General features: G+C 41.3%; 1 protein-coding gene across 1 annotated transcript in view; it reads left to right on the top strand.

Moving 5' to 3' along the window:
• The window catches only part of MAMDC2 (MAM domain containing 2), a 167,814-nt gene that overhangs the window by 64,804 nt on the left and 75,521 nt on the right, over nucleotides 1–27,489 (top strand). The window contains exons 4-6 of the mRNA XM_061201200.1: nucleotides 15,666–15,937; nucleotides 17,443–17,527; nucleotides 20,643–20,780. Of these exons, the coding sequence (XP_061057183.1) occupies nucleotides 15,666–15,937; nucleotides 17,443–17,527; nucleotides 20,643–20,780 (495 nt within the window). The remainder of the gene's footprint in view (nucleotides 1–15,665; nucleotides 15,938–17,442; nucleotides 17,528–20,642; nucleotides 20,781–27,489) is intronic.

The following is a 27,489-nucleotide window of genomic DNA, read 5'->3' as shown; positions in this document are numbered from 1 at the left end:
ATTTGCCAGATGCTTTGCATGTATTATTGTCCAGGCTGCTTTGATCAGCTGGTGGAGCCTAAAGATGACTGTCAACAGAAAATATAGTTGGGCAATGGGACAGGACAGTCTGGGAGGGGCTGGGACCTAGAAAAAGATGTGCCCAGAGTAGTAGAGCAGGCACTAGGGAGAATGGATACAGCTGCATATGGATCTTCCATACAGTGGGCAGAAGTCGGTGTCAGAAGGGCAAGACAATGGGCAGCAGGCAGAACTAGTAGCAGTTAATATCAGGGAGGTCTGGTATGAGAAGATGAGATGGGCTAGCCATCAGGAAAATCATGCTGATCAGATATTTGGAAAAATAAGACCTAACATTCATTAAGAGCTTACCACATGCCCTTGGGCACTGTGCCAAGAGCTAATCTTATTTAATCTTCTTTAAAACTCTGCAAAGTCGGTATTTTAGCATCCTCGTTTTACCTGTGAAGAAAGTGAGTCTCAGAGAGCATAAGTGACTGGCTGAAAGTGACATGATTTGTAAGTAGTGTGTTTGGGATTTCAACCAACATCTGGCTGGAGTGATAACCACAGAGTTTTAACCACTCTGCTTCCACAGACAGGGCCCAATCCAGACAGGCAGGCAGTAGGGCATTCAGGAAATCTGGCGAGAAGATCCTTGCCTGAGTTCAGGGACTGGACTTCAGCCCTGGGAAGGAAACTGCCAAAAAGAAGGCAGTGTCCTTGTCTTAGACATTGGAGACACTAAGAGCTAAACAAACAGAGATGTAGGCATCATTATCAGACCTGGGTCACATGGTTTCAGCCAGAATGATATCAGGGGTAAATATATTGAATTCTACTTCAGATGGTGGTTAATCCTGGGTGAGAGCCACAGGGCTTAGCTGTGAGGATGGGAACTGCTGAGGATGGGCAGCCAGGAGAGCCCTAGTACTCGAGAGGCCAAAGGTGTAGATTTCAACAGCAGAGTCAACTAAGTTGAAATGAATGAAGACTGTTCTCATGTCAGCATTGTGAATGTGCTGCTGGTCTGTTACCTGAACAAATATCATCTCTGAACCATAATGGAAAAAAAGTAAGAAGACAATATAAATTTCTTTCTGTTGAACAACTAAAGGACTCCCCCCACCCCCGCCGCCATGATGAGAAGAGAAATAATTAACGATTAACATTACACTTTACAAGGCATTTTTATATATATCATTTTCGTCAGGTTTCCACAACAACTCTGTAGATATGAAATCATTTCTCACTTGAGCTTTCCATTCTAAAGTCAGCATGAAAAGTGAAAATTGGATACCATCAAAATTGCCCTTGAAAGTTCCTTAAATTACACATAGAGTATAGCATACATGGTTTTCTATATATTATACCATTTCTATGTACAACACAGCCGATTTTCCTTTTTGTGTTGAAATACATAAAATAAATTTCATTTAGTGGCTATTTGTATGAAAAACTTATTTCGTACAAGTATGTATGTATTGCACTGGTTGGAGTGCTTTAGTTGGTTTGTCATTTTCTAAGTATACTGAGTGATTTCTCAAATATTGAATGTATATGTAATAGGACTCCACTGTTTATTATTCCCATTTTGCAGGTAAAGAAACTGATGATGCATTTAGCATATGCACGATGAAGTTTTAAGCCAAGGTTATGCTTTGCAACCACTGCTCCATATGGTCACCCCAGCATGATTATCACACCTGAATGACAGTACATTCATTAACAAAAAGAATTGCAGGGATACCAAGAAGTCCCTCGTGATTTATGCCCTGGCTATACCACCATCGTGATGGCCTGGGATTTAGTCCCATCACACTGTGGCTTGGCTAATAGAAGTCATTAATACATTGAGCTCGAGCTGTGCAGATATGTGTAGCATTTGAGGATGCCCTCAAGACTCAGTTTTTATGTCTGCCTTCACTGAAGCAGAAAAGCCTTTTCTGTTGTTTTCTGATGCCTGCATGTGACTAGAAGACACGTTCAGACCCTGAGGCATGTGGAGCCTGACCATTCTGGCAGGATGGTTTAATTATTGGTTTTGACTGCTGACTTTAAAAAAAAAATCTGTTTGGCAGTTTATGGCCCTTTTCTGACCCCTTATAAAGATTTTATCATTTCCAATAACTGTCTCATAAATTAGTTCAAATTACCTAAGCAGCAGTATTTGAAAAGGGTCCTTCCCTCCCCTCCTGTCATCATGTTTCCAACACTGTGGCTAGTAAATCTCCCCCAGACCCTTGGCCCCATGCGTCATAGTCAACAACCCAGTCCACATGTGATTTCTGCCATCCTTTGCCTTTTTCTTGTCTGTGTTTAACATCTCTGAAGCATTGTTTTCTATTCTTACCGGTTAAAAAGTTGGGAAATGGAATGATGTCTGCAGGAATGGTAGAGTAAGGACCTCAGAAAATCCTCTCCCCATAAAAGCAAAGAAAACACGGGCAACAATTGTCAAAGTCAGCTTTTTAAGAACTTGAAATTAGCCAAAGACTTGCAATATTCAGGAGCATTTATTCAAGGAAAACGACTGAATATCAGTAAGAACAGTGAACTTTGTGGTATTTTAACTTACCCTATCCTATCCTGATCTTTAGGTGCATATGGAAATGCAAGGGACCCAGAATAGTCAAAACAGTCTTGAAAAATAGGAATGAAGTCAGAAGGCTCACACTTCTCAATTTCAAAGTTACTACAAAGCTATAGTAAGCAAGACTGTGTGGTAGTGGCATAAGGATAGACATAGATCAATGGACTAGAATTGACAGTTCAGAAATAAACCTTTATATCTATGCTCAATTGATTTTCAACAAAAGTATCCAGACAATTTAATGGGCAAAAATTAACTCAAAATATATCAAAGACCTAAATGTAAGAGCTAAAACTATAAACTCTTGGAGGAAAACATAGGTGTAAACCTTCATGACCTTAAATTAAACAATTAATTCCTAGTTATGACACCAAAAGTACACACAACCAAAGAAAAAATAGAAAATTGGACTTCATCAAAATTAAAAACTTCTGTACTTCAAAGAATACCACTAAGAAAGCGAAAAGACAACCTACAGAATGGGAAAAAATATTTGCAAATCATGTGTCTGATAAAATCTAGTATCCAGATTATGTAGAATCTCTTATAACTTAACAATAAAAAGATAAATAACCCAATTTTTTTAAATGAGCAAAGGACTTAAATAGACATTTCTCCAAAGAAGATATATAAATGGCCTATAAGCACATGAAAAAACGTTCTACATCATTAGCCATTAGAAAAATGCAAATCAAAAGCACTATTAGATACCACTTCACATCTACTAGGATGGCTATAATAATTTTTTAAAAGATGGATGGTAACAAGTATTGGTGAACATGTAGAGAAGTTGAACTCTCATACACTGTTAGTGGACAGGTAAATGGTGTTGCCACTTCAAAGCAGTTTGGCAGCTCCTCAAAGGGTTAAACGTAGAGTTACCACATGACCTAACAATTTCACTCCTAAGCATATACCTAAGGGAATTGAAACTTATGTCTAAATAAAAAGTGGCACAAAAATGTTCATATTAGCATTGTTAATATTAGTCAAAAGTAAAAACAACACAAATGTCCATCAGCTGATGAGTGGATAAATAATAGTGATATATCCATAAAATAGAATATTATTCAGCTTCAAAACAGAATGAAATTTTGATATATGCTACAACATGATAAACCTCAAAAACATTGTGCTAAGTGAAAGAAGTCAGTCACAGAAGACCACATATTATATAATTCCATTCATATGAAATTTCCAGAATAGGTAAATCCAAAAACCAGAAAGTAGATTCGTGGTTTCCAGAGGCTAGGGGGAGGGAAAAATGAGGAATGACTATTAATGGGTATGGAATTTCCTTTGGGGGGGATGAAAAGATTCTGAAAATAGATAGTGGTAATGGTTGCACAACTTTGTGAGTATACTAAAAAACACTGAATTGCATTAAAAGGGTGAATTTTATTGTATGTAAATTATGTCCAAGATTAAATTCCAGCTGTCAATCTCATTAGGATGGAATAAATGAAATATTTCATACACAGAGGAAACTTCATTAACTCACTAAGTGGTGAAATGAATTTTTTCTTTCTTTTTTTCTTTAATTGAAGTATAGTTGATTACAATGTTGTGTTAATTTCTGCTGAACAACAAAATGATTGTTATACATATATACACATTTTAAAATATTCTTTTCCATTATGGTTTATCTCAGGATATTGAACATAGTTCCCTGTGCTATACAGTAGGTCCTTGTTGTTTATCCATTCTATATGTAATAGTTTGTATCGGCTAACCCCAGACTCCCAGTCGATCCCTCCCCCTTGACAACCACAAGTCTGTTCTCTATGTCTGTGAATCTTTTTCAGTTTCATAGATAGGTTCATTTGTATCATATTTTAGATTCCACATATAAGTGATATCATATGGTATTTGTCTTTCTCTGTCTGACTTCACTTAGTATGATAATCTCTAGTTGCATCCATGTTGCTGCAAAGTAGCCATACTACTTATGGCTGAGTAGTATTCCATTGTATATATATACCACATTTTCTTTATCCACTCATCTATCAATGGATATTTAACTTGATTCCATGTCTTGGCTATTGTGAATAGTGCTGCTATGAACATAGGGGTGCATATATCTTTTTGAATTATAGTTTTGTCCATATATATGCCCAGGAGTGGGATTGCTGGATCATATGGTAATTCTATTTTTAGTTTTTTGAGGAACCTTCATACTGTTTTCCATAGTGGCTTCATCAACTTACATTCCCACCAACAATGTAGGAGGGTTCCCTTTTCTCCACACCCTCTCCAGCATTACTTATTTATAGACTTTTTTTTTAAACGTCTTTATTGGAGTATAATTGCTTTACAGTGGTGTGATAGTTTCTGCTTCATAACAAAGTGAATCAGTTATACGTATACATATGTCCCCATATCTCTTCCCTCTTGTGTCTTCCTCCCTCCCACCCTCCCTATCCCACCCCTCTAGGTGGTCACAAAACACCGAGCTGATCTCCCTGTGCTATGCGGCTGCTTCCCACTAGCTATCTATTTTACATTTGGTAGTGTATATATGTCCATGCCACTCTCTCACCCTGTCACATCTTACCCCTCCCCCTCCCCATATCCTCAAGTCCATTCTCTAGTAGGTCTGTGTCTTTATTCCCATCTTGCCACTAGGTTCTTCATGACCTTTTTTTTTTTTTTTCCCCTTAGATTCCATATATGTGTGTTAGCATACTGTATTTGTTTTTCTCTTTCTGACTTACTTCACTCTGTATGACAGACTCTAACTCCATCCACCTCATTACAAATACCTCCATTTCATTTCTTTTTATGGCTGAGTAATATTCCATTGTATATATGTGACACATCTTCTTTATCCATTCATCTGATGATGGACACTTAGGTTGCTTCCATGTCCTGGCTATTGTAAATAGAGCTGCAATGAACATTTTGGTACATGTCTCTTTTTGAATTATGGTTTTCTCAGGGTATATGCCCAGTAGTGTGATTGCTGGGTCGTATGGTAGTTCTATTTTTAGTTTTTTAAGGAACCTCCATACTGTTCTCCATAGTGGCTGTATCAATTTACATTCCCACCAACAGTGCAAGAGTGTTCCCTTTTCTCCACACCCTCTCCAGCATTTATTGTTTCTAGATTTTTTGATGATGGCCATTCTGACCGCTGTGAGATGATATCTCATTGTAGTTTTGATTTGCATTTCTCTAATGATTAACGATGTTGAGCATTCTTTCATGTGTTTGTTGGCAATCTGTATATCTTCTTTGGAGAAATGTCTATGTAGGTATTTAAATTTCATTAGGTCCCATTTGTTTATTTTTGTTTTTATTTCCATTTCTCTAGGAGGTAGGTCAAAAAGGATCTTGCTGTGATTTATGTCATAGAGTGTTCTGCCTGTGTTTTCCTCTAAGAGTTTTATAGTGTCTGGCCTTACATTTAGGTCTTTAATCCATTTTCAGTTTATTTTTGTGTATGGTGTTAGGGAGTGTTCTAATTTCATTCTTTTACATGTAGCTGTCCAATTTTCCCAGCACCACTTATTGAAGAGGCTGTCTTTTCTCCACTGTCTATTCTTGCCTCCTTTATCAAAGATAAGGTGACCATATGTGCGTGGGTTTATCTCTGGGCTTTCTATCCTGTTCCATTGATCTATATTTCTGTTTTTGTGCCAGTACCATACCGTCTTGATTACTGTAGCTTTTTAGTATAGTCTGAAGTCAGGGAGCCTGATTCCTCCAGATCCGTTTTTCTTTCTCAAGATTGCTTTGGCTGTTCGGGGTCTTTTGTGTTTCCATACAATTTGTGAAATTTTTAGCTCTTGTTCTGTGAAAAATGCCAGTGGTAGTTTGATAGAGATTGCATTAAATCTGTTGATTGCTTTGGGTAGTAGAGTCATTTTCACAATGTTGATTCTTCCAATCCAAGAACATGGTATATCTCTCCATCTATTTGTATCATCCTTAATTTCTTTCATCAGTGTCTTATAATTTTCTGCATACAGGTCTTTGGTCTCCTTAGGTAGGTTTATTCCTAGATATTTTATTCTTTTTGTTGCAATGGTAAATGGGAGTGTTTTCTTAATTTCACTTTCAGATGTTTCATCATTAGTGTATAGGAATGCAAGAGATTTCTGTGCATTAATTTTGTATCCTGCTACTTTACCAAATTCATTGATTAGCTCTAGTAGTTTTCTGGTAGCATCTTTAGGATTCTCTATGTATAGTATCATGTCATCCGCAAACAGTGACAGCTTTACTTCTTCTTTTCCAATCTGGATTCCTTTTATTTCTTTTTCTTCTCTGATTGCTGTGGCTAAAACTTCCAAACTATGTTGAACAATAGTGGTGAGAGTGGGCAGCCTTGTCTTGTTCCTGATCTTAGTGGATATAGTTTCAGTTTTTCACCATTGAGGACGATGTTGGCTGTGGGTTTGTCATATATGGCCTTTATTATGTCGAGGAAAATTCCCTCTATGCCTACTTTCTGGAGGGTTTTTATCATAAATGGGTGTTGAATTTTGTCAAAAGCTTTCTCTGCATCAATTGAGATGATCATATGGTTTTTCTCCTTCAATTTGTTAATATTGTGTATCACATTGATTGATTTGCATATATTGAAGAATCCTTGCATTCCTGGGATAAACCCCACTTGATCATGGTGTATGATCCTTTTAATGTGTTGTTGGATCCTGTTTGCTAGTATTTTGTTGAGGATTTTTGCATCTATGTTCATCAGTGATATTGGCCTGTAGTTTTCTTTCTATGTGACATCTTTGTCTGGTTTTGGTATCAGGGTGATGGTGGCTTCGTAGAATGAGTTTGGGAGTGTTCCTCCCTCTGCTATATTTTGGAAGAGTTTGAGAAGGATAGGTGTTAGCTCTTCTCTAAATGCTTGATAGAATTCGCCTGTGAAGGCATCTGGTCCTGGGCTTTTGTTTGTTGGAAGATTTTTAATCACAGTTTCAATTTCAGTGCTTGTGATTGGTCTGTTCATATTTTCTGTTTCTTCCTGGTTCAGTCTCAGAAGGTTGTGCATTTCTAAGAATTTGTCCATTTCTTCCAGGTTGTCCATTTTATTGGCATAGAGTTGCTTGTAGTAATCTCTCATGATCCTTTGTATTTCTGCAGTGTCAGTTGTTACTTCTCCTTTTTCATTTCTAATTCTATTGATTTGAGTCTTCTCCCTTTTTTTCTTGATGAGTCTGGCTAATGGTTTATGAATTTTATTTATCGTCTCAAAGAACCAGCTTTTAGATTTATTGATCTTTGCTATTGTTTCCTTCATTTCTTTTTCATTTATTTCTGATCTGGTCTTTATGATTTTTTTCCTTCTGCTAACTTTGGGGGTTTTTTGTTCTTCTTTCTCTAATTGCTTTAGGTGTAAGATTAGGTTGTTTATTTGAGATGTTTCTTGTTTCTTGAGGTAGGATTGTATTGCTATAAACTTCCCTCTTAGAACTGCTTTTGCTGCATCCCATAGGTTTTGGGTCATCGTGTTTTCATTGTCATTTGTTTCTAGGTATTTTTTGATTTCCTCTTTGATTTCTTCAGTGACCTCTTGGTTATTAAGTAGTGTGTGGTTTAGCCTCCATGTGTTTGTATTTCTTACAGATTTTTTCTTGTAATTGATATCTAGTCTCATAGCGTTTTGGTTGGAAAAGACACTTGTTATGATTTCAATTTTCTTAAATTTCCCAAGGCTTGATTTGTGACCCAAGATATGATCTATCCTGGAGAATGTTCCATGAGCACTTGAGAAGAATGTGTATTCTGTTGTTTTTGGATGGAATGTCCTTTAAATATCAATTAAGTCCATCTTGTTTAATGTGTCATTTAAAACTTGTGTTTCCTTATTTTTTTTTCATTTTGGATGATCTGTCCATTGGTGAAAGTGGGGTGTTAAAGTCCCCTACTGTGATTGTGTTACTGTCAATTTCCCCTTTTGTGGCTGTTAGTATTTGCCTGATGTATTGAGATGCTCCTATGTTGGGTACTTAAATATTTACAATTGTTATATCTTCTTCTTGGATTGATCCCTTGATCATTATGTAATGTCCTTCTTTGTCTCTTGTAATAAATAGTCTTTGTTTTAAAGTTTATTTTGTCTGATATGAGAATTGCTACTCCAGCTTTCTTTTGATTTCCATTTGCATGGAATATCTTTTTCCATCCCCTCACTTTCAGTCTGGATGTGTCCCTAGGTCTGAAGTGGGTCTCTTGTAGACAGCATATATATGGGTGTTGTTTTTGTATCCATTCAGCCAGTCTATGTCTTTTGGTGGGAGCATTTAATCCATTTACATTTAAGGTAATTATCAATATGTATATGTTCCTATTACCATTTTCTTAATTGTTTGGGTTTGTTATTGTAGGTCTTTTCTTTCTCTTGTGTTTCCTGCCTAGAGAAGTTCCTTTAGCATTTGTTGTAAAGCTGGTTTGGTGGTGCTGAATTCTCTTAGCTTTTGCTTGTCTGTAAAGGTTTTAATTTCTCTGTCAAATCTGAATGAGATCCTTGCTGGGTAGAGTAATCTTGGTTGTAGGTTTTTCTCCTTCATCACTTTAAATATGTCCTGCCACTCCCTTCTGGCTTGCAGAGTTTCTGCTGAAAGATCAGCTGTTAACCTTATGGGGATTCCCTTGTGTGTTATTTGTTGTTTTTCCCTTGCTGCTTTTAATATTTGTTCTTTGTATTTAATTTTTGATAGTTTGATTAATATGTGTTTGGCGTGTTTCTCCTTGGATTTATCCTGTATAGGACTGTCTGTGCTTCCTGGACTTGATTAACTATTTCCTTTCCCATATTAGGGAAGTTTTCAACTATAATCTCTTCAAATATTTTCTCAGTCCCTTTCTTTTTCTCTTCTTCTTCTGGGACCCCTATAATTCGAATGTTGGTGCGTTTAATGTTGTCCCAGAGGTCTCTGAGACTGTCCTCAATTCTTTTCATTCTTTTTTCTTTATTCTGCTCTGCAGTAGTTATTTCCACTATTTTATCTTCCAGGTCACTTATCCGTTCTTCTTCCTCGGTTATTCTGCTATTGATCCCCTCTAGAGAATTTTAAATTTCATTTATTGTGTTGTTCATCCCTGTTTGTTTGCTCTTTAGTTCTTCTAGGTCCTTGTTAAACGTTTCTTGTATTTTCTCCATTCTATTTCCAAGATTATGGATCATCTTTACTATCTTTATTCTGAATTCTTTTTCAGGTGGAGTGCCTATTTCTTCTTCATTTGTTAGGTCTGGTGGGTTTTTACTTTGCTCCTTCATCTGCTGTGTGTTTCTCTCTCTTCCCATTTTGCTTAACTTACTGTATTTGGGGTCTTCTTTTCGCAGGCTGCAGGTTCGTAGTTCCTGTTGTTTTTGGTGTCTGCGTCCAGTGGCTAAGGTTGGTTCAGTAGGTTTCGGAGGCTTCCTAGTGGAGGGGACTGGTGCCTGTGTTCTGGTGGATGAGGCTGGATCTTGTCTTTCTGGTGGGCAGGTCCACGTCTGGTGGTGTGTTTTGGGGTGTCTGTGGCCTTATTATGATTTTAGGCAGCCTCTGTACTAATGGATGGGGTTGTGTTCCTGTCTTGCTAGTTGTTTGGCATGGGGTGTCCAGCACTGTAGCTTGCTGGTCATTGAGTGGAGCTGGGTCTTGGCATTGAGATGGAGATCTCTGGGAGATTTTCGCCGTTTGATATTACGTGGAGTTGGGAGGTGTCTTGTGGACCAGTGTCATGAACTTGGCTCTCCCACCTCAGAGGCACAGCCCTGACGTCTGGCTGGAGCACCATGAGCCTGTCATCCACACGGCTCAGAATAAAAGGGAGAAAAAATGAAAGAAAGAAGAAGATAATATAAAATAAATAAAATAAAGTAAAATAAAATAAAGTTATTAAAATAAAAATAAAAAATAATTTTAGGGCTTCCCTGGTGGCGCAGTGGTTGAGAATCTGCCTGCCAATGTAGGGGACACGGGTTCGAGCCCTGGTCTGGGAAGATCCCACATGCCGCGGAGCGGCTGGGCCTGTGAGCCACAATTGCTGAGCCTGCGCGTCTGGAGCCTGTGCTCCACAACAAGAGAGGCCGCGACAGTGAGAGGCCCGCGCACCGCGATGAGGAGTGGCCCCCGCTTGCCACAACTAGAGAAAGCCCTCGCACAGAAACGAAGACCCAACACAGCCATAAATAAATAAATAAATAAATAAAATTTAAAAAAATAATAATAATAATTTAAAAATTTTTTTAAGTAATAAAAAATAAAAGAAAGAAGAGAGCAACCAAACCAAAAAACAAATCCAGCAATGATAACAAGTGCTAAACACTATACAAAAAAAGGACAGACAGAACCCTAGGACAAATGGTAAAAGCAAAGCTATACATACAAAATCTCACACAGAAGCATACACATACACACTCACAAAAAGAGAAAAAGGGAAAAATATATATATATTGTTGCTCCCAAAGTCCACCTCCTCAATTTGGGACGATTCGTTGTCTATTCAGGTATTCCACAGATGCAGGGTACATCAAGTTGATTGTGGAGACTTAATCCGCTGCTCCTGAGGCTGCTGGGAGAAATTTCCCTTTCTCTTCTTTGTTCGCACAGCTCCCGGGGTTCAGCTTTGGATTTGGACCCGCCTCTGCATGTAGGTCGCCTGAGGGCGTCTGTTCTTCGCCCAGACAGGACGGGGTTAAAGGAGCAGCTGATTAGGGGGCTCTGGCTCACTCAGACAGGGGGAGGGAGGGGTACGGATGTGGGGCGAGCCTGCAGCGGCAGAGGCCAGTGTGACCTTGCAGCAGCCTGAGGCGCGCTGTGTGTTCTCCTGGGAAAGTTGTCCCTGGATCACGGGACCCTGGCAGTGGCGGGCTGCACAGGCTCCCGGGAGGGGAGGTGTGGAGAGTGACCTGTGCTTGCACACAGGCTTCTTGGTGGCGGCAGCAGCAGCCTTAGCGTCTCATGCCCGTCTCTGGGGTCCTCGCTGATAGCCGTGGCTCGCGTCCGTCTCTGGAGCTTCTTTAAGCAGCGCTCTGAATCCCCTGTCCTCGCGCACCAGGAAACAAAGAGGCAAGAAAAAGTCTCTTGTCTCTTTGACAGCTCCAGACTTTTTCCCGGACTCCCTCCCGGCTAGCTGTAGTGCGCTAGCCCCTTCAGGCTGTGTTCACGCCGCCAACCCCAGTCCTCTCCCTGCAATACGACCGAAGCCCGAGCCTCAGCTCCCAGCCCCCGCCCGCCCCGGCGGGTGAGCAGACAAGCCTCTCGGGCTGGTGAGTGCTGGTCGGCACCGATCCTCTGTGCGGGAATCTCTCCGCTTTGCCCTCCGCACCCCTGTGGCTGCGCTCTCCTCCGTGGCTCTGAAGCTTCCCCCCTCCGCCACCCGCAGTCTCCGTCCGCAAAGGGCCTTCCTAGTGTGTGGAAACCATTCCTCCTTCACAGCTCCCTCCCAGAGGTGCAGGTCCTGTCCCTATTCTTTGTCTCTGTTTTTTCTTTTTTCTTTTGCCCTACCCAAGTACATGGGGAATTTCTTGCCTTTTGGGAGGTCTGAGGTCTTCTGCCAGCGTTCAGCAGGTGTTCTGTAGGAGTTGTTCCACATGTAGATGTATTTCTGATATATTTGTGGGGAGGAAGGTGATCTCCAGAGTCTTACTCTTCCGCCATCTTGAAGCTCCTCTCTATTTGTAGACTTTCTGATCCGTGTCAGGTGGTACCTCATTTTAGTTTTGATTTGCTTTTCGCTAATAATTAGTGATGTTGAACATCTTTTCATGTGCCTACTGGCCATCTGTATGTTTCTTTGGAGAAATGTCCTTTTAGGTCTTCTGCCCATTTTTTGATTGGGTGGTTTGGGTTTTTTGTTGTTATTGAGTTGTATGAGTTGTTTGTATATTTTGGAAATTAAGTCCTTGTTAGTCGCATTGTTTGCAAATATTTTCTCCCATTCTGTAGGTTGTCTTTTTATTTTGTTTATGGTTTCCTTTGCTGTGCAAAAGCTTGTAAATTTGATTAGGTCCCATTTGTTTATTGAAATGATTATTTTTAATAAAGTAAGAGAAAAAAACAACTCACCAAAAACATTATCAATTTTTTCTAGAATAGCAATTTTATTAGTGGCAGTCCACAAGATGTAATCTGACCACAAGCAAGGATAAGAAATAGTTCCAGCTTAGGTGCCAGTTCAGATTAATTGGTAGTGGTTACATGGAACACTGTATTTAGAAAGATTCTGAGGCTATATCCAGGCTGAGCAAAAAAAAAAATGTAGTGATTAATTAAGAAAATCTGTCTTGAGATTGGCAGTGGTAGTGGAGGTGGGTAGCTCTTGAGCTAGTTATTTGATGTAGGAAAATGCATTATTCTGCTGAGTGGATGCAAAATCACTTGGGTGGATAAATCTTTGGATGGATTGTAATGCAGCTAATAGGCATATCCATACAGCATGACCTAAGAGCGATTTTGAGGTCTGTAATTTGCATGCAAAATCTCAATAATTTGAAACAGCCAATATTTATGGCCAAGATGTCAAAATCACTCAATAAATAGCATTAACTTTCATACTGTATAACATCATGGTATTTAAAATAATACATTTTATATACTGTGTGCTCTCAAAGGTTTTTAACATAAGAGCATTAGCATATGCTTATAATAAAATCTGATATAATAAAAGATTATGTCAAGAAAGATTTTTTATGGCATTCACTGAAAAATCAAGATAATCACCAGTAGATGTACTCATTGAGCCTACTATAACACACATTTACTTAAGTTTGAGTTCTACCTCCAAGTAAAACTATTTCCTCCCTCCTTTGCATGCTATCAGTACTTACATGCCTGACCTTTCTTTGATAGATAAGAAGTGTCCTGAGAATGAGTCCTATTTCTCTGTCAGATGTGTAAATCAGTGGTTCTCAAATTGTGACCCACAGACCAGCAGCATCGGCATTACCTGGAACTTTTCAGAAATGCGGTCTGTTAGATGTGCAGCATCACCCCAGACCTACTGGATCGGAAACTCTAGGAGTGGGCCCAGCAATCTGGGTTTGAACAAGCCCTCCAGGTGACTCTGGGCTCAAGTTTGAGAGCCTCTGCTGTGAGTTTTTCCCTTCTAGAATGGGGAAAGGAAGGAGGGAGAGAAATTGGGCAAGTGTCCCAGGGAGAAGTGGGCCTCGTATGGCAACCAAGTTGGCATGCAATGTAAACTTCCATAGGACACAGCACGGACTTTCTTTGTTTCTTTCCTCTTTTATATCCCATGTACCAACCCTCTACTTCCTCAGAAAAGGTTTGAAGTGCTCTCAGGATCGCCATCAATTCCCATCTCCACCCCACCCCACTACCAGTCTGCTTAGAGTCCCTTCTTTTGGGGTAGTAGCAGAGTGGGACAAGGAGGATGGTGCTTATTCATTCCCTCATGTCACAGTGAAGCAACATTATGTTTCAAAAAAGGGTTGGCATCAAGAACCCCAGCTTAGTTAGTGCTTCAAAACCCAACAAACCCCACAGCTAGTAAGTATATGTGAAGCACTTAGAGCAGCACCTGGTTCATAATGAGTGTTCGCTGTACCTAGGAGGTAATGGTGTTGCTGGTGATTACTGCAAGGGCCAGGTTTATCCACAGAGGGTGCCTGGGTTGGCATCTAGAAGCAGTTGTATTTGCACCCAGTGGGTGGTTGCTATGTTGAGAAGACTGCCAGCTGGAGATAGATCTTGATCTTGAAAGCTTCCACAGGCAAGTGAGGCTCCTTGAAGACAACGCCCTAACTGTGCCTTAACTGTGAGGGTGGTCATCAGCTGAGCTGCCACTGGCCTGTCTGCACGTGCCACAGGATGGGGCTGGGATCAGCATTTGGGGCAACAAGTGTGGGAAGAGGGGCTGAAGAACATCAAGCAAAGAGGCCTTTTAGGGCCTTTCCAGTAAGAATTTAGTGTTGGAGAGCCCCAAATGCAAGGGGTAGGGTGGGTGGTCACATGACAGAAGACTGCATATTAGATGCTGGCCACGAATGTGGGAACCTCTGAGCAAGCATGAGGGTGCAGGTCAGAAAGGCAGAGGGTCCCCAAGACCCACAGGCAGATCAGATCACTGTTAAGGAAGCCAATGACCAGAGTTAGATTTGGAAGGCTCAAGTGAGAATTCTCAGTTCCAACCCCTTTTTTTGGTCATAGAAATGCTATTGTACAGCCTGCTGTAGCCAGCAGAGCACCCCTTGTCAATATTAGGAGGATGAGGGGAGAGGGGGCAGGAGGAGGGAGGAGGAGTGAAGAGAGGGAAAGGAAAGGAGGAGGGAGTGGAGAGGGATGGGAGGAAAGGGAAGGTGAAGACAGAAGGGAAGGGGAGGAAGGAGGGAGCGAGGAAGCGGACAAGGGAGGAGAGGGAAATAATGATTGCTGGCCCCAGTGTGTCTACTGATTTCCAAGCCCCGTCCTACATGTTTTGCATGTACTTTCTCACTTAGTTATCAGAACTATGAGATTCGGTCGTGGAAGAGTCTAGAGGAGGAGAGTCTTATGCCTAATGAACTTGCAATGAACTTTTTCTGCCTAGGCTCTAAGATCTAAGGTAACCAAATCAATTTAATCTACAGTAATGAGGCAAGTCAAATGCAGATTGAGTCATTAGGGATGAGGGGAGCTATGGAAAGGGATGGGATCCACCAAGGCATTCTGACTCCAGCAGAGGAATGCTGCTCCTCCAGATTCTGAAGCCCCTTAGCCTGGGTTCTCAAACTCATATGCCTATGGGGACCAGGAAGATGAATGCAATGTGCTAAATGGGCCTGTTATAAGGTGATTAGAGGCAACAGATACTTGGCTTCAATGTCAGAAGGTTACAGGGAGTAGTGGGGATTATGGCAAAATGGAGCCCACATTCCACCTCTGAAGAGGCAGCACTACTCAGCTCTGGATTGTTATTGTCATGTGTCATGTGAAAGTAGCCTCAGTGTTACTGGACCTTCTAATTTTTCACCAGAAGCAGAGACCCCATGTTCAGGCAACATTCAGTGGACCCACAAAATGCATCTGCAGGCAGTATCTGCCCTCAGATTTATTGGACCACAGTTGTGTATTTTCCTGAGTTGTGAGCAGAAGATTGATCTCTTCTCTGTGTCCCTTTCTCTTTCCAGGCCATTACATTTATGTGGACACCTCCTTTGCCAAGCAGGGGGAGAAAGCCGTGCTGCTGAGTTCTGATCTACACGCTGAGGAATGGAGCTGCCTCCGATTGGTCTACCAGATAACCACGTCTTTGGGGTCTCCATCAGAGCCCAGCCGGCTGAACCTCTATGTGAGATTTGATGATGAAAGCTTTGATCGCTTGCTTTGGTCAGCCAAGGAACCTTCGGACAGCTGGCTCATAGCCAGCTTGGACTTGCAAAACAGTTCCAAGAAATTCAAGGTAGGTAGAATTTATGTGCAGGGCTTCTTATTTGGCATTATGCTATTCTAAGATCTTATGAAAACTTCTGCCATTGAAGTTAGTTATCTCCTGTGTTAGGATGTGACATTTTATGGGAGCTGCATCATAGAAAAATATCAGTAGTGTAAATTAATATTTTGTTTATTCCTTAAAAGAGCTTCTTCCCAGATTTGTTTTTTGCGTATATAAGTGGGATTTCTGTAAGACTCTAAAAGGGGCTCAAACCAACCTCTTCAATGGGAATTTATTTTCCAGTGAGCTTTAGGGAGCATTCTCATTTCTTATAATTTTGTTTCATCCTCCTAAGTTATGTGTGGTATGTGTTTATGTTGTCTTCCTAATGGTTTGTTTGCTATAAATTTTGAACAAGACATTAACGATAATAAAAAAGTGAAAATACATTGAAAGAGGAAAGATACTTAAAGGACATGTTCTGATTCCTTTTCAGAGATGGAAGTTGTTCCATCAGAAGTAATGGGAAAATAAGGTAGAGAAAGTAAGATAAAGTTGGATGTGGATTGGAGCAGGGAAGGAAGATGTAATCTGGACTCGGCCATGAAGTGTGATATTTAGTGAGAACATGTCATGGGGGACAAAGCGGAGCCTTCAAGAAAACGTTCTGCATTCCTAATCCCCTTTTCAATTCCCTATCCCATATCTCTTCTTCCTCAACAAGCTTTGAAATACGGTATTCTCCTACTTTCCCTGTCTGTGTGTAGTCCCTCCCATCAGGCAGCAGTGTGGATTAAGGGAAGGAGCATTGAAGGTCTGAGTTCCCTATTTCACAGCGTCCTCCGGACAGTATATCACACCCTAAATCTACCAGCATAGCTGCAAAATATTGGACTAAAATCACATAAGGAGAAGCAAATATTTTCAGAAGCAGGACCTACTGTGAACAGTGCTTGAAATCAGCCACATAAGTTGTTATGCTTCTCTCCGTTCTTTACGTAAAGTTTTCAAATTTTCAGCAATATAGAAACTACAGGATGAGTTTTGAGCCTCTTCCACCTCATGCAGAAATCCCCCACCACTAGTCAAATGGCACTTCCTACCTCCTCCTGCAAGGGATTTTTTTTCCCCCTCTGAGGCCTCTGCCTTCAGTTCCTGGCTAGTCCCAGAATGGATTTCCCCAGGGACACAAGCTCTCCTCTCCATCTGCAGCCAACTGGTGCCACCACAAGCACCGGAGAAGGTGGTGGCTGCATTTACGATGGAAGACAGCTGACTCTGAGCTCTTATTGGACACCTTGCTCACCTCAAAGTTCTGAGAATATGTGTATGAGCTTGTGTACACACATGCACACACACGCCTTCTTCCAGTAAAGTCCATCATGAGATTGGTATCCAATAGCAATGAGCTGAGACAAACAATCTCGTTTTGCCTTGAATCGCTGAACAGCTCCTGACAAGTAGCTGAAATACTGATAAAGGACACGTGGTGTTTTGAAGTCTAACTCCCTTCTCCCCCATGTGTTGTACAGATTTTAATAGAAGGCGTGCTAGGACATGGAAATACAGCCAGCATTGCAGTCTTTGAAATCAAGATGACAACTGGCTACTGTATCGGTAAGTGGGTTTCCTTTTCATTGCATCAGAACATGCATCTTTTTCTAAAATCTCCTGCTGCCAGAGGGAATTGAATCAATCCGAAAGGCAGGGCATTTTATAAACGACACCATGTAGTGCATTTTGAATTTTGCATCACTTGAGTGTTGTATGATGTTCCTCTGTCTTTAGCAGAGGAAGGCTCATTAGAGTTTGCCTCGACTGCCTGGGTTGATGAAAGAAAAGTAGATGCAGCGACTGTAACCTGAGTTGCTGCCTTAAGCTCAACATATTCTAATAAACATGATATCCAGTTTGCTGCAAATTCAGCTTTTTGTAGCATTTGCCAGAAAGCAGGCATCCTGTTACCTCTGTATTACCTCTTTCCTCACTTTCCTCCATTTCTCTCTTACACACCATTGCTCTGTCTTTATACTCACAGTTGTCACTTAGATTCCACTTGAGCAGGGTTGGTGGGTGCCTCTTCTGTGCCAGCTTCTGAGAGGGCATCAAAAGCAGACATACTCTATGTCCTGAGGTCACTCACCTTCCATTTGCCTCCTACTGAAGCTGTTTCTGTATATGACAAATTCTGCTGGAGAAGGACAAGCCGTGCTGTGGAGGTGTAGGGAGGAGGGGAGAAAATCGGACAGGACTGAATCCAGGAGATGCCTTTGAGCCGTAGTTTCAAGAAGGAGTAGAATTTAGTCAGGTGGAGGAGCAGGGTAGGAAGGAAAGCGCTCTTTCTGGGCAGACCCTATAGTGGGTGGACAGCACAGAGTGTGTCCAGGCAAAGGCGAGAGGCTGGGTAGTGTTTGAAGTGAGAATCAGCACTGTTAAGGGAGTCTGTTAAGGAAGAGTCTGGAGCCCAGCTGTGGAGTTTGGGTTCCGGGAATATGTGGTTGGGAGGCGTTAAAAGTCAGTCATCAAGGGAGGGGCCTGCAGCTGCGTTTTCAGATGATGACTCTGGCTGCCGCATGGAAAATGCGTTGGAAACAAGGAAAATAGGTCAGAGATAGGAAAACCCTTAGGAAGTGACTGTGACCTTACAGAGGGGACATACGAGGGTCTAAAATTGGGGTTGGCAGTGGAATGGGATAAAGGTGGTAGATTTGAGAGATTTTTCAGCACTGACAGTACTTGGAGGCTGAATGGCTGTGAAAAGGAAAGAGGCAAGAGAGTCAAGGGCAGTTCTGAAAGAAAACCGACCTAGATTGCGACCATTTTCTGAAGATACAGTGAGTTAAGACTGTATCTTCCTTGGAGCTCCTTAGTGGCGGCTGCGGGGATCTTAACACCCCACAGACTTGAGTCGGACATACCTAGTGGAGCGCCACCTGCTGGCTTAGTCAATGCACTGCGCCCCTCAACCTCTGTTTTATTACCGGCAAAATGGGGATAAAATATTTCCCTCGTAGGATTGTTGTGGGGACTAATAAGATCGGGGATGTGAAGGTGATTGTCACAGTGCTTGGCACTCAAAAATGTTAATTTCCTTTCTCCAAATCACTTGATGGCTTCTAGCTTGTTTAAAACACAAAAGGAGCGCTGATATTTTTTCTTGTTGAACTGTATGATCATACTCTCACCTTACCTTTCTTTCTGTGCACACTTTTTGCTTCCCTTGTTTCCTCATCTGTAAAATGAGGTTAATAGTAGCACATACCTTGTAGGGTTGTTTTGCGGATTAGATAATTTAATTTTTATAAAGTGCTCAGAATACTGCCTGGCACATTGAGGAATATTTTGCTTTTTCTTTTACTCTGCAGCAGCCTTTGGCACCGACTCTTGGGCATGGGTTAGAGGATGCTGTAGTGGAAAAGTTGAAAATGAAAATCTTAAAAATGTTCAATGCTTGTTGATGCAAAAGCACACTGATAACTGTATCAGTCAGGACCCTGGCAGGAAAGTGGAAACAGAGTACATTCAACCTGAGCAATTTGAGGAAAACTCACTAAAGGGACTACAAAGGTGTGGGTGGGTGAAGGAAACCAGTCAAAGCTAGTGCAATAATCCAGGACTAGTCAGAGTGATGACCCATGAGCCATCAATATCTTTAGGTCTGAAGGGGCAAGGGAGAAGGGGTTACCAGAACCTGGAGACGGTAGCTGTACGGTCCCTCAATAGAGGGACACAGCCAACCCATGGCAACCTGGCAGAGAGGGAGCTGGAGGAATAAACACCCCCAACCTTGCTCTCCTCCTACCTTCCATTGGTTGAATCCAATGAGAAGCCAGAAGGCAGGGAAGTCCATACAAGGCCATACACGTCAACCTCTGGAGAATGGAGCAGCGTGGAAGGAAGGTGGGTGGGACTGGAGGGGCCAATAAGAGATGACCAGCACAATCACACTTTATATTTTTAATTGATAATTATGGGGGTCAATGAAAGAACTGGCTTGTGAGTTTCTTGTTCCCCCTAAAGGACTCTGTTGACTGGGAACAATTTATCCGTGCAAACATGTCAGTGCTACTGAAAAGGGGAAAGAGAGTCTCTTTGTCTTCTCTTTTTTCTCCACTCAGGAGCTGCAGAAGGACCCATTGCCTAAGATATTCGTGTCCCGACTACGCTGACCAGGTTCTTGTTTATAAGCAAAGCAGATGATTTTAGCATCTAGGAAACATGCCCCTTAGCCCTTAGCTTAGTACCTTGTCTACTATCAAGAGAGAAGGGGATGGGGGAATGGGCTACCAGAAAGGTGGTGGATAAACTTTCTGGAGCTAAAAGCATAGCTCTAAATAGTGCTTTGACACAGAGTTGGCTGATTGACCAAGCACTAACCATGTGCCTGGCACTGTGCTGGCAGCTGTCCACACTTAACACAGCCCTGTGCAGGGGGAGTGTCCCCCTATTTCTCATATGAACAAATAGAGGCTAGGAGAGGTCACACAGCAAGCCACATGGCAAGTAGGAGGAAGGGCCACAATCCAAAGAAGCAATGATGAATTATAATCTCTGTTCGTTACAGGATCTCTCTTCTTGACCGACATTGTCCAGGGGTCCTGGTACGAAGATCCCAGTGGTCAAAGGGAGTGAGAAACATATCTGAGTATCTAATAGCAAACTGCAGTGAGCCTGGGTGTACCCAGGCATAACTACATCTACATGAAGTCTGTTTTTATTTCTCTCTTGCCAGAATGTGACTTTGAAGAAAATCATCTCTGTGGCTTTGTGAACCGCTGGAACCCCAACGTGAACTGGTTTGTTGGAGGAGGAAGTATTCGGAACTCCCACTCCATTCTCCCGCAGGATCACACCTTCAAGAGTGAACTGGGTGAGCTGGGGACAAATGGAGTCCTTGTTCCAGGATAACTGTTTCTGCCATCTCTCTCTACATTGACCTGACTGTGGCTTGTCGACAGAGAAGGAGACTGAGAGAGGAGGGTGAGTAGGGACCGAGAGCCCTGGTGGAAGAGAAGAGTAAGCCATGAGATAGAGGCAAACAGCAGACACGAGCTCTGTAACTAAGGAGAAGGCCACCCAGATAACGGCTTTTCTTCCCCTGCGACCTGGTCTTGCTATTTTCACATTTCCATATTATGCTTTACTTTCTTCTGTGTTTGCTGTTCAATATTTCTTATTTCTAAAGGCAAGGCTGGAATAATCCTAGGTTACTTTTCACTAAAAATAGATGGAATGATGGGAATACGTTTTTAAGAACTTCCCTGGTGACAGGGAGGGGAGCCAATAGTACTGATGGTCAGTCCTGAATGCAGTGAGCAGTAGGGCCCCCTAGTGGCCAAGCGGGCTGGTTCTCTGCAGGGAAAATAGAGAGGAGAGGTTATCAGTGAGCAGCGGGCTGGAGGAGAAAGTCCCCACGGAGACAGGGCAAGGGCTTGCCTCCTTGTGAGTTATGGCAGCTCTCACCTGGACCTTGGTAGGCTTCATAAAAGCCTAGGTCTCCCTACAGTTGCAAAACATTCCAGTCATCAACTGCAAGTTCTTGTTGACCAGCGAGAAGATTCTGGTGACTGGCTTTCCATCAAGGACAGAATAGGAATGTTGGTTCTGCTGCAAACGGTAACATTTTCCCTTTCAGTCCTTTGCCATGCAGATATTGAGGTGATCTGCTCAGTCACAATAAATTGCTGATGATGACAGTGTGTCCCCTTCAGCTGCCTGAAGACATGGCAACTTTTTATGGTTCTTTACTTCATTCCTCATTCACTGTAGTTTCTCTTCATGTCAATATTTTTAACCACGTCTCCAACTTTTTTTAAGTGTCCATCCTATGGCTTATCTTGGCTTTGGACAGTCTTCATTCTGTCCTTATTGTTCTCTTTGCTCCTGTTCTGTCTCCTTTATATCCAGAGTCTCAGATTCAGTTTCCCAAAGGGGCCAGGCAGATGGTATAAAGAGAGTGACATATGGGCTGGGTGAGGACGGCGGCAAACTAGAGAGCATGGACCACGTACAAAGAGTACTCAACTTCAATTAGTTGCCACCATGCGAGAATGCAAGCCCAGGGAACCAGGTCTTTCGATTTTGCAAGATAATCAGCAAGGCATGGGTTTTATGTGAAATTTCCCCAATTTTTAACTTGGTGAATATTCTCTTAAAAAACACCACAAGGCCAACCAAACACATCTTCAGGTCAGACCCAGTTAGCCAACTTCTACTTTGCAAACTTTTTTAAGTTCCTTTTCTTTTTTAACATGCCCAGGCTTCTTAGAACAACATATTTATAAGTAACCATATATAAGAAAGGTTGGAGTCTCCTGTGGCTTACCTGTTTAAGACAAAGCCAACTTTGGATCTAGCATTTTCACTCATTTGACACTGTATTAGGTATGATTGGAAAAATGACGATTAAAATGGCAGGTCCTCTATGGCCCCTGCCGGGTTTCAAGGAACATACATTTGAGAAAGAGGAAAAGATTTCTACCACAAATGGATGTAAGACAAAGTAGTATGTGTCGAGTGCTTCCAAAAAAAAAAGAAAGGTGCTTGGTATTCAGCGACAAGAGGGATCACTTACTGTTTGGATGTTCTAGAAGACATGATGCGAGAAGTCAAGTGTATTTGAAGGATGGGCATGATTTGGACAGGCAGAGACAAGAGAGGCAGGAGCCACGATGCCTCTGGCAAGGGGTAGCAGCTGAGAGAGAGAGATGAGTGAGAAAACAGTGTGGGGGCAGTTCTAAAAGGCTTTGAATGCCAGGAAAGAGATTTTAACTTTATTCCATTGATGATAGGAGGCCATTGGAGGTCTTTGAGAAGAGAGAGTTGCAATCATAGCAGTGTGTTAGTTTGATTAACCAGATGGTGATTATCTCAGTAGATATAGGACTGAAAGGTAGAACAAGAGAACGAAAAGTGCCCCAGAAACCATTTCTTTAGATACATCTATGGTCACTTACATAAGGAATTGAGATTAGAAAAAGACCAAAAAAGTATTCACTTCCTTCTTTTAAAAGTAAGGTTTAGCACTCTTGGAGATGACAAAAGATTTGGGTTTCCATATGTATATCCATATTTTGGTGCTAAAGACACACAGCCCATCTCTACTTGTGGCCATTGTAGGAACCACACGTCTAATGAGTGTTATGTGTAGAGTGAATGATAAGCTGTTATGACAGATTAATCCATGAATCTGAATGAGTATTTTAAATGACAGTTGGGTTAACTCAAAACAATAAAATGTTACTAACTCTTGAAACCTTTGTTTAAATGAATAAAACAACTAACAATGTCTTGGGGTTTCAAAAAGAAATGCCAGATGACATTTTCTTAATTTATGGAAGTAGCCTGATTTTGAGATTGTTTTTCTGCCATATTTTAAAATTCTAGTGCAAGGAATAGAGAGAATCTTGAAAGACTAATGCATTAAAATTGCAATAATCCTTGGTGTCATTATCACAGAGGTTCAAGCTTCAGTGTTAGATAACTGTTCCCAAATTACTTAAAAATTAGTTCCAAAGTCAGATCCTCTGGGTAACCAATGTCATGACCTAATAATTACTTGTTCAGTGCATCATTTTTCATTCTCAATGATGGCGAGGACCAGGTGGCTTGGAGAACACGTATTTATTGGGAGAGACAGCAGACCTGTGGACTAGTGTCAAATCATCCACTTGACTATGTTACCTGAGTATCATCTATTCTTTGAAGAATGCCTCACCACTAGTTCTTCCTCACTCTCATTTGTGAGCGCAGAACATTCTGACCATATTTGCATCAACAAGAGATAGAGAAAGAGGACTAGGCTAGAAGTCAGAAGGCTTGTGCTCCAGACCCAGTTAGTTATCAGAGCCCTGTATTACTTTGGGTGATCAGCAGACATTTGGTCCTGTCTAGAACGTCCAGTAAGACATTTGGTCCATGCCATAAGGTCCTTGAAATTTGGTCCTCTCCAAAACATCCATAAGATATCTGGTCCATAAGACATTTGGTAGATGCCAAAGGTCCTTGATATTTGATCATGTCCAAAACCATTTGGCATGGACCAAATATGCTTATGGATGTTTTGGAGAGGACCAAATGTCAAGGACCTTTTGGCATGGACTAAATGTCTTATGGACATTTTGGATAGGACCAAATGTCCTGCAAGGCTTTGGGCAATCCCTTAACTTCTCAGGGTCTCCATTGACCTGTTTGCAAATACGGAATTTGAATTCCATGATCCCTAAGATGGCTTTGAGTTCTAATATTTTACTATCCTCTCTTTACCTAATACTGTACATCAAAATCTCCAAATTCACCACCCATTGAAATCTATTTCAAAAGTGCTTTCAAAAAGCAATCTACAGATTCAATGCAATCCCTATCAAACTGCCAATGGCATTTTTCATGGAATTAGAACAAAAAATTTTGCAATTCATATGGAAACACAAAAGACCCCGAATAGCCAAAGCAATCTTGAAAAAGAAAAACGGAGTTGGAGGAATCAGGCTCCCTGACTTCAAACTATACCACAAAGCTACAGTAATCAAGACAGTATGGTACTGGCCCAAAAACAGAAATATAGATCAGTGGTACAAGATAGAATACCCAGAGATAAACCCATGTACTATGGGCACCTAATTTATGACAAAGGAGGCAAGAACATACAATGGAGAAAAGACAGCCTCTTCAATAAGTGGTGCTGGGAAAACTGGACAGCTACATGTAAAAGAATGAAATTAGAACACCACCTAACACCATACACAGAAATAAACTCAAAATGTATTGAAGACTTAAATGTGAGACCAGACACTATAAAACTTAGAGGAAAACATAGGAAAAACACTCTTTGACATAAACCACAGCAAGATCTTTTTTGACCCACATCCTAGAGTAACGGAAATAAAAACAAAAATAAACAAATGGGACTTAATCAAACTTAAAAGCTTTTGCACAGCAAAGGAAACCATGAACAAGACCAAAAGACAACCCTCAGAATGGGAGAAAATATTTGCAAATGAATCAACAGACAAAGGATTAATCTCCAAAATATACAAACAGCTCATGGAGCATATCAAAATAACAAACAATCCAGTTAAAAAATGAGCGGAAGACCTAAATAGACATTTCACCAAGGAAGACATACAGATGGCCAAGAGGCATATTGAAAGATGCGCAACGTCACTAATTATTAGAGAAATGCAAATCAAAACTACAATGAGGTATCACCTCACGCTGGTCAGAATGGTCATTATCAAAAAATCTAGAAACAATAAATGCTGGAAAGGGTGTGGTGAAAAGGGAACCCTCCTGCACTGTTGGTGGGAATGTAAATTGATACAACCAGTATGGAAAACAGTACGGAAGTTCCTTAAAAAACTAAAAACAGAACTACCATACGACCCAGCAATCCCACTACTGGGCATATACCCTGAGAAAACCATAATTCAAAAAGAGACATGTACCACAATGTTCATTGCAGCTCTATTTACAATAGCCAGGACATGGAACCAACCTAAATGTCCATTGACAGATGAATGGATAAAGAAGATGTGGCACATATATACAATGGAATATTACTCAGCCATAAAAAGAAGTGAAATTGAGTTATCTGTAGTGAGGTGGATGGACCTAGAGTCTGTCATACAGAGTGAAGTAAGTCAGAAAGAGAAAAACAAATATCGTATGCTAACGCATGTATATGGAATCTAAAAAACAAAAAAAAAGTGGTACTGATGAACCTAGTTGCAGGGCAGGAATAAAGAGGTAGACATAGAAAATGGACTTGAGGACATGGGGTGGGAGGGCGAAGCTGGGGCAAAGTAAGAGTAGCATTGACATATATACACTACCAAATGGAAAATAGTTGGCTGGTGGGAAGCAGCAGCATAGCACAGGGAGATCGGCTCGGTGCTTTGCGATGACCTAGGGGGTGGGATAGGGAGAATGGGAGGGAGGCTCAAGAGGGAGGAGATATGTGGACATATGTATGCATGTGGCTGATTCACTTTGTTGTGCAACAGAAACTAACACAGTATTGTGAAGCAATTATACTCCAATAGAGATCTATTTTTTAAAAAAAAAGTGCTTTGGGTCCCTCCTGAGTACATATAAATACATTGCATTTGGCATTAGAAAAAAAGGAAAAGGAGGACTAAAGGGACTAAGGAATGGGAAAAAGAGGACCTGGCCTTTCTAATATCTCGACCAGGAGATTTTCTAATATCTATATCAAGAGATAGGCATGATGACATGGTCATCCCTGAGGAACACGAAGACTTGGTAGTAGGGTGTATCACCCCTGCGGTAGGCACTCGCCTCTCTCCTCTCCCCTCCCTCTCTCCATCCCATCTCCTCCTCTCCATCTTTTCTATCTTTTCTCTTCTTCCTTGGCTATTCTAAAACACCTGCCAAAGGCAGACAGCTTTGCCCTCTAGCATTGTTTAGTCCCCTGACATCAATACCAAGGCCTAAAGAAGTCGTTGACCCTGAGCCGGAAGGGAAGGAATCTAGGAAGACTTTTATCTCCCTTCCAGCAAAGCATCTGATTATAGTCAGCCTAGTCAGAGCCTGAACATCAGAATGAGGCTTCTTCATTGATCACTCATTCATTCATTCAACAAACACATAATAAGCACTCTTTATAGGTCAGGTATTCTTGCATATCCTGGTGATACAAAAACTGTCACTGACCTCAAAGAGATCACAGGAACCAATTCTTCCAAAGTGCTATTCCCTATAATACCAGTACTTGAGTATAAAAGTCTTTATATGAGAGAAGAAGGGCTATATATGTGATCAAATAAACTGTGGAAACCCGGAGCTAGAGAAAGCTAAACAGATTTATTTCAGGACTTCTCAGTGCCTTTAATATAGTTTTGTGTTAATGTATATTATGGCATTTCTCAAAATGTTCAAATACTGAAATGCTAAGTAAACATGCATAGTGATGTATGATCAATAGAGGTATGAAATAAATGATATGGGATCATAGAGAAGTGAAAGACCACCTTAGTTTTGGGGTTCAGGGGAGGCTTTCTACAGGAAGTCATGTCAGAACTGGAATTTGGCCTGATGGATAAGGAGGAGATAAGTGTAGCATATGCAGAGGTGTACAGGCATGAGAGTGGGTGGTTCCTTTGATGTCTGGGGAGTATTTGAGAATGCCAGCATGGAAGATGATGGCAGAGTAGGCCCTATATCCTAGGTTATGTTTCTGCTTAGGATCAGCAGGAATCTTCATTACTTACCTTCCACTCACTTCTTCCAGCTCTTCTCTGCTATTTCACTTCAACTTCTCTTCAACTTTTGGAGTGAGGTTTTGCCCAGTCAATAGCCAAAGAGCCTTCTCATTCCCACCCAATAAACACACACACACACACACACACACACACACACACACTCATTCATACTCCTCACATGTAGACTCCTTTGTAAGACTTCCCCCCTGCATAGGACAGGGCTTAAAAAGATGGGTTCTAAAAATTCTAAAATGTTTTACTTGAAAAGCTCTGTGCTCATATGACTCAAAAGTTTGACCGAGATCACTCTTGGGGAAAAAAAAAAACCTCCAGTGCTCTAAACAAGAGAGAGGTTGCCTT

Source organism: Eubalaena glacialis, chromosome 9 (genome assembly GCF_028564815.1).
Source record: "Eubalaena glacialis isolate mEubGla1 chromosome 9, mEubGla1.1.hap2.+ XY, whole genome shotgun sequence".
Taxonomy (NCBI): Eukaryota; Metazoa; Chordata; class Mammalia; order Artiodactyla; family Balaenidae; genus Eubalaena; species Eubalaena glacialis.
This window is presented reverse-complemented; position numbering and strand designations above follow the sequence as displayed.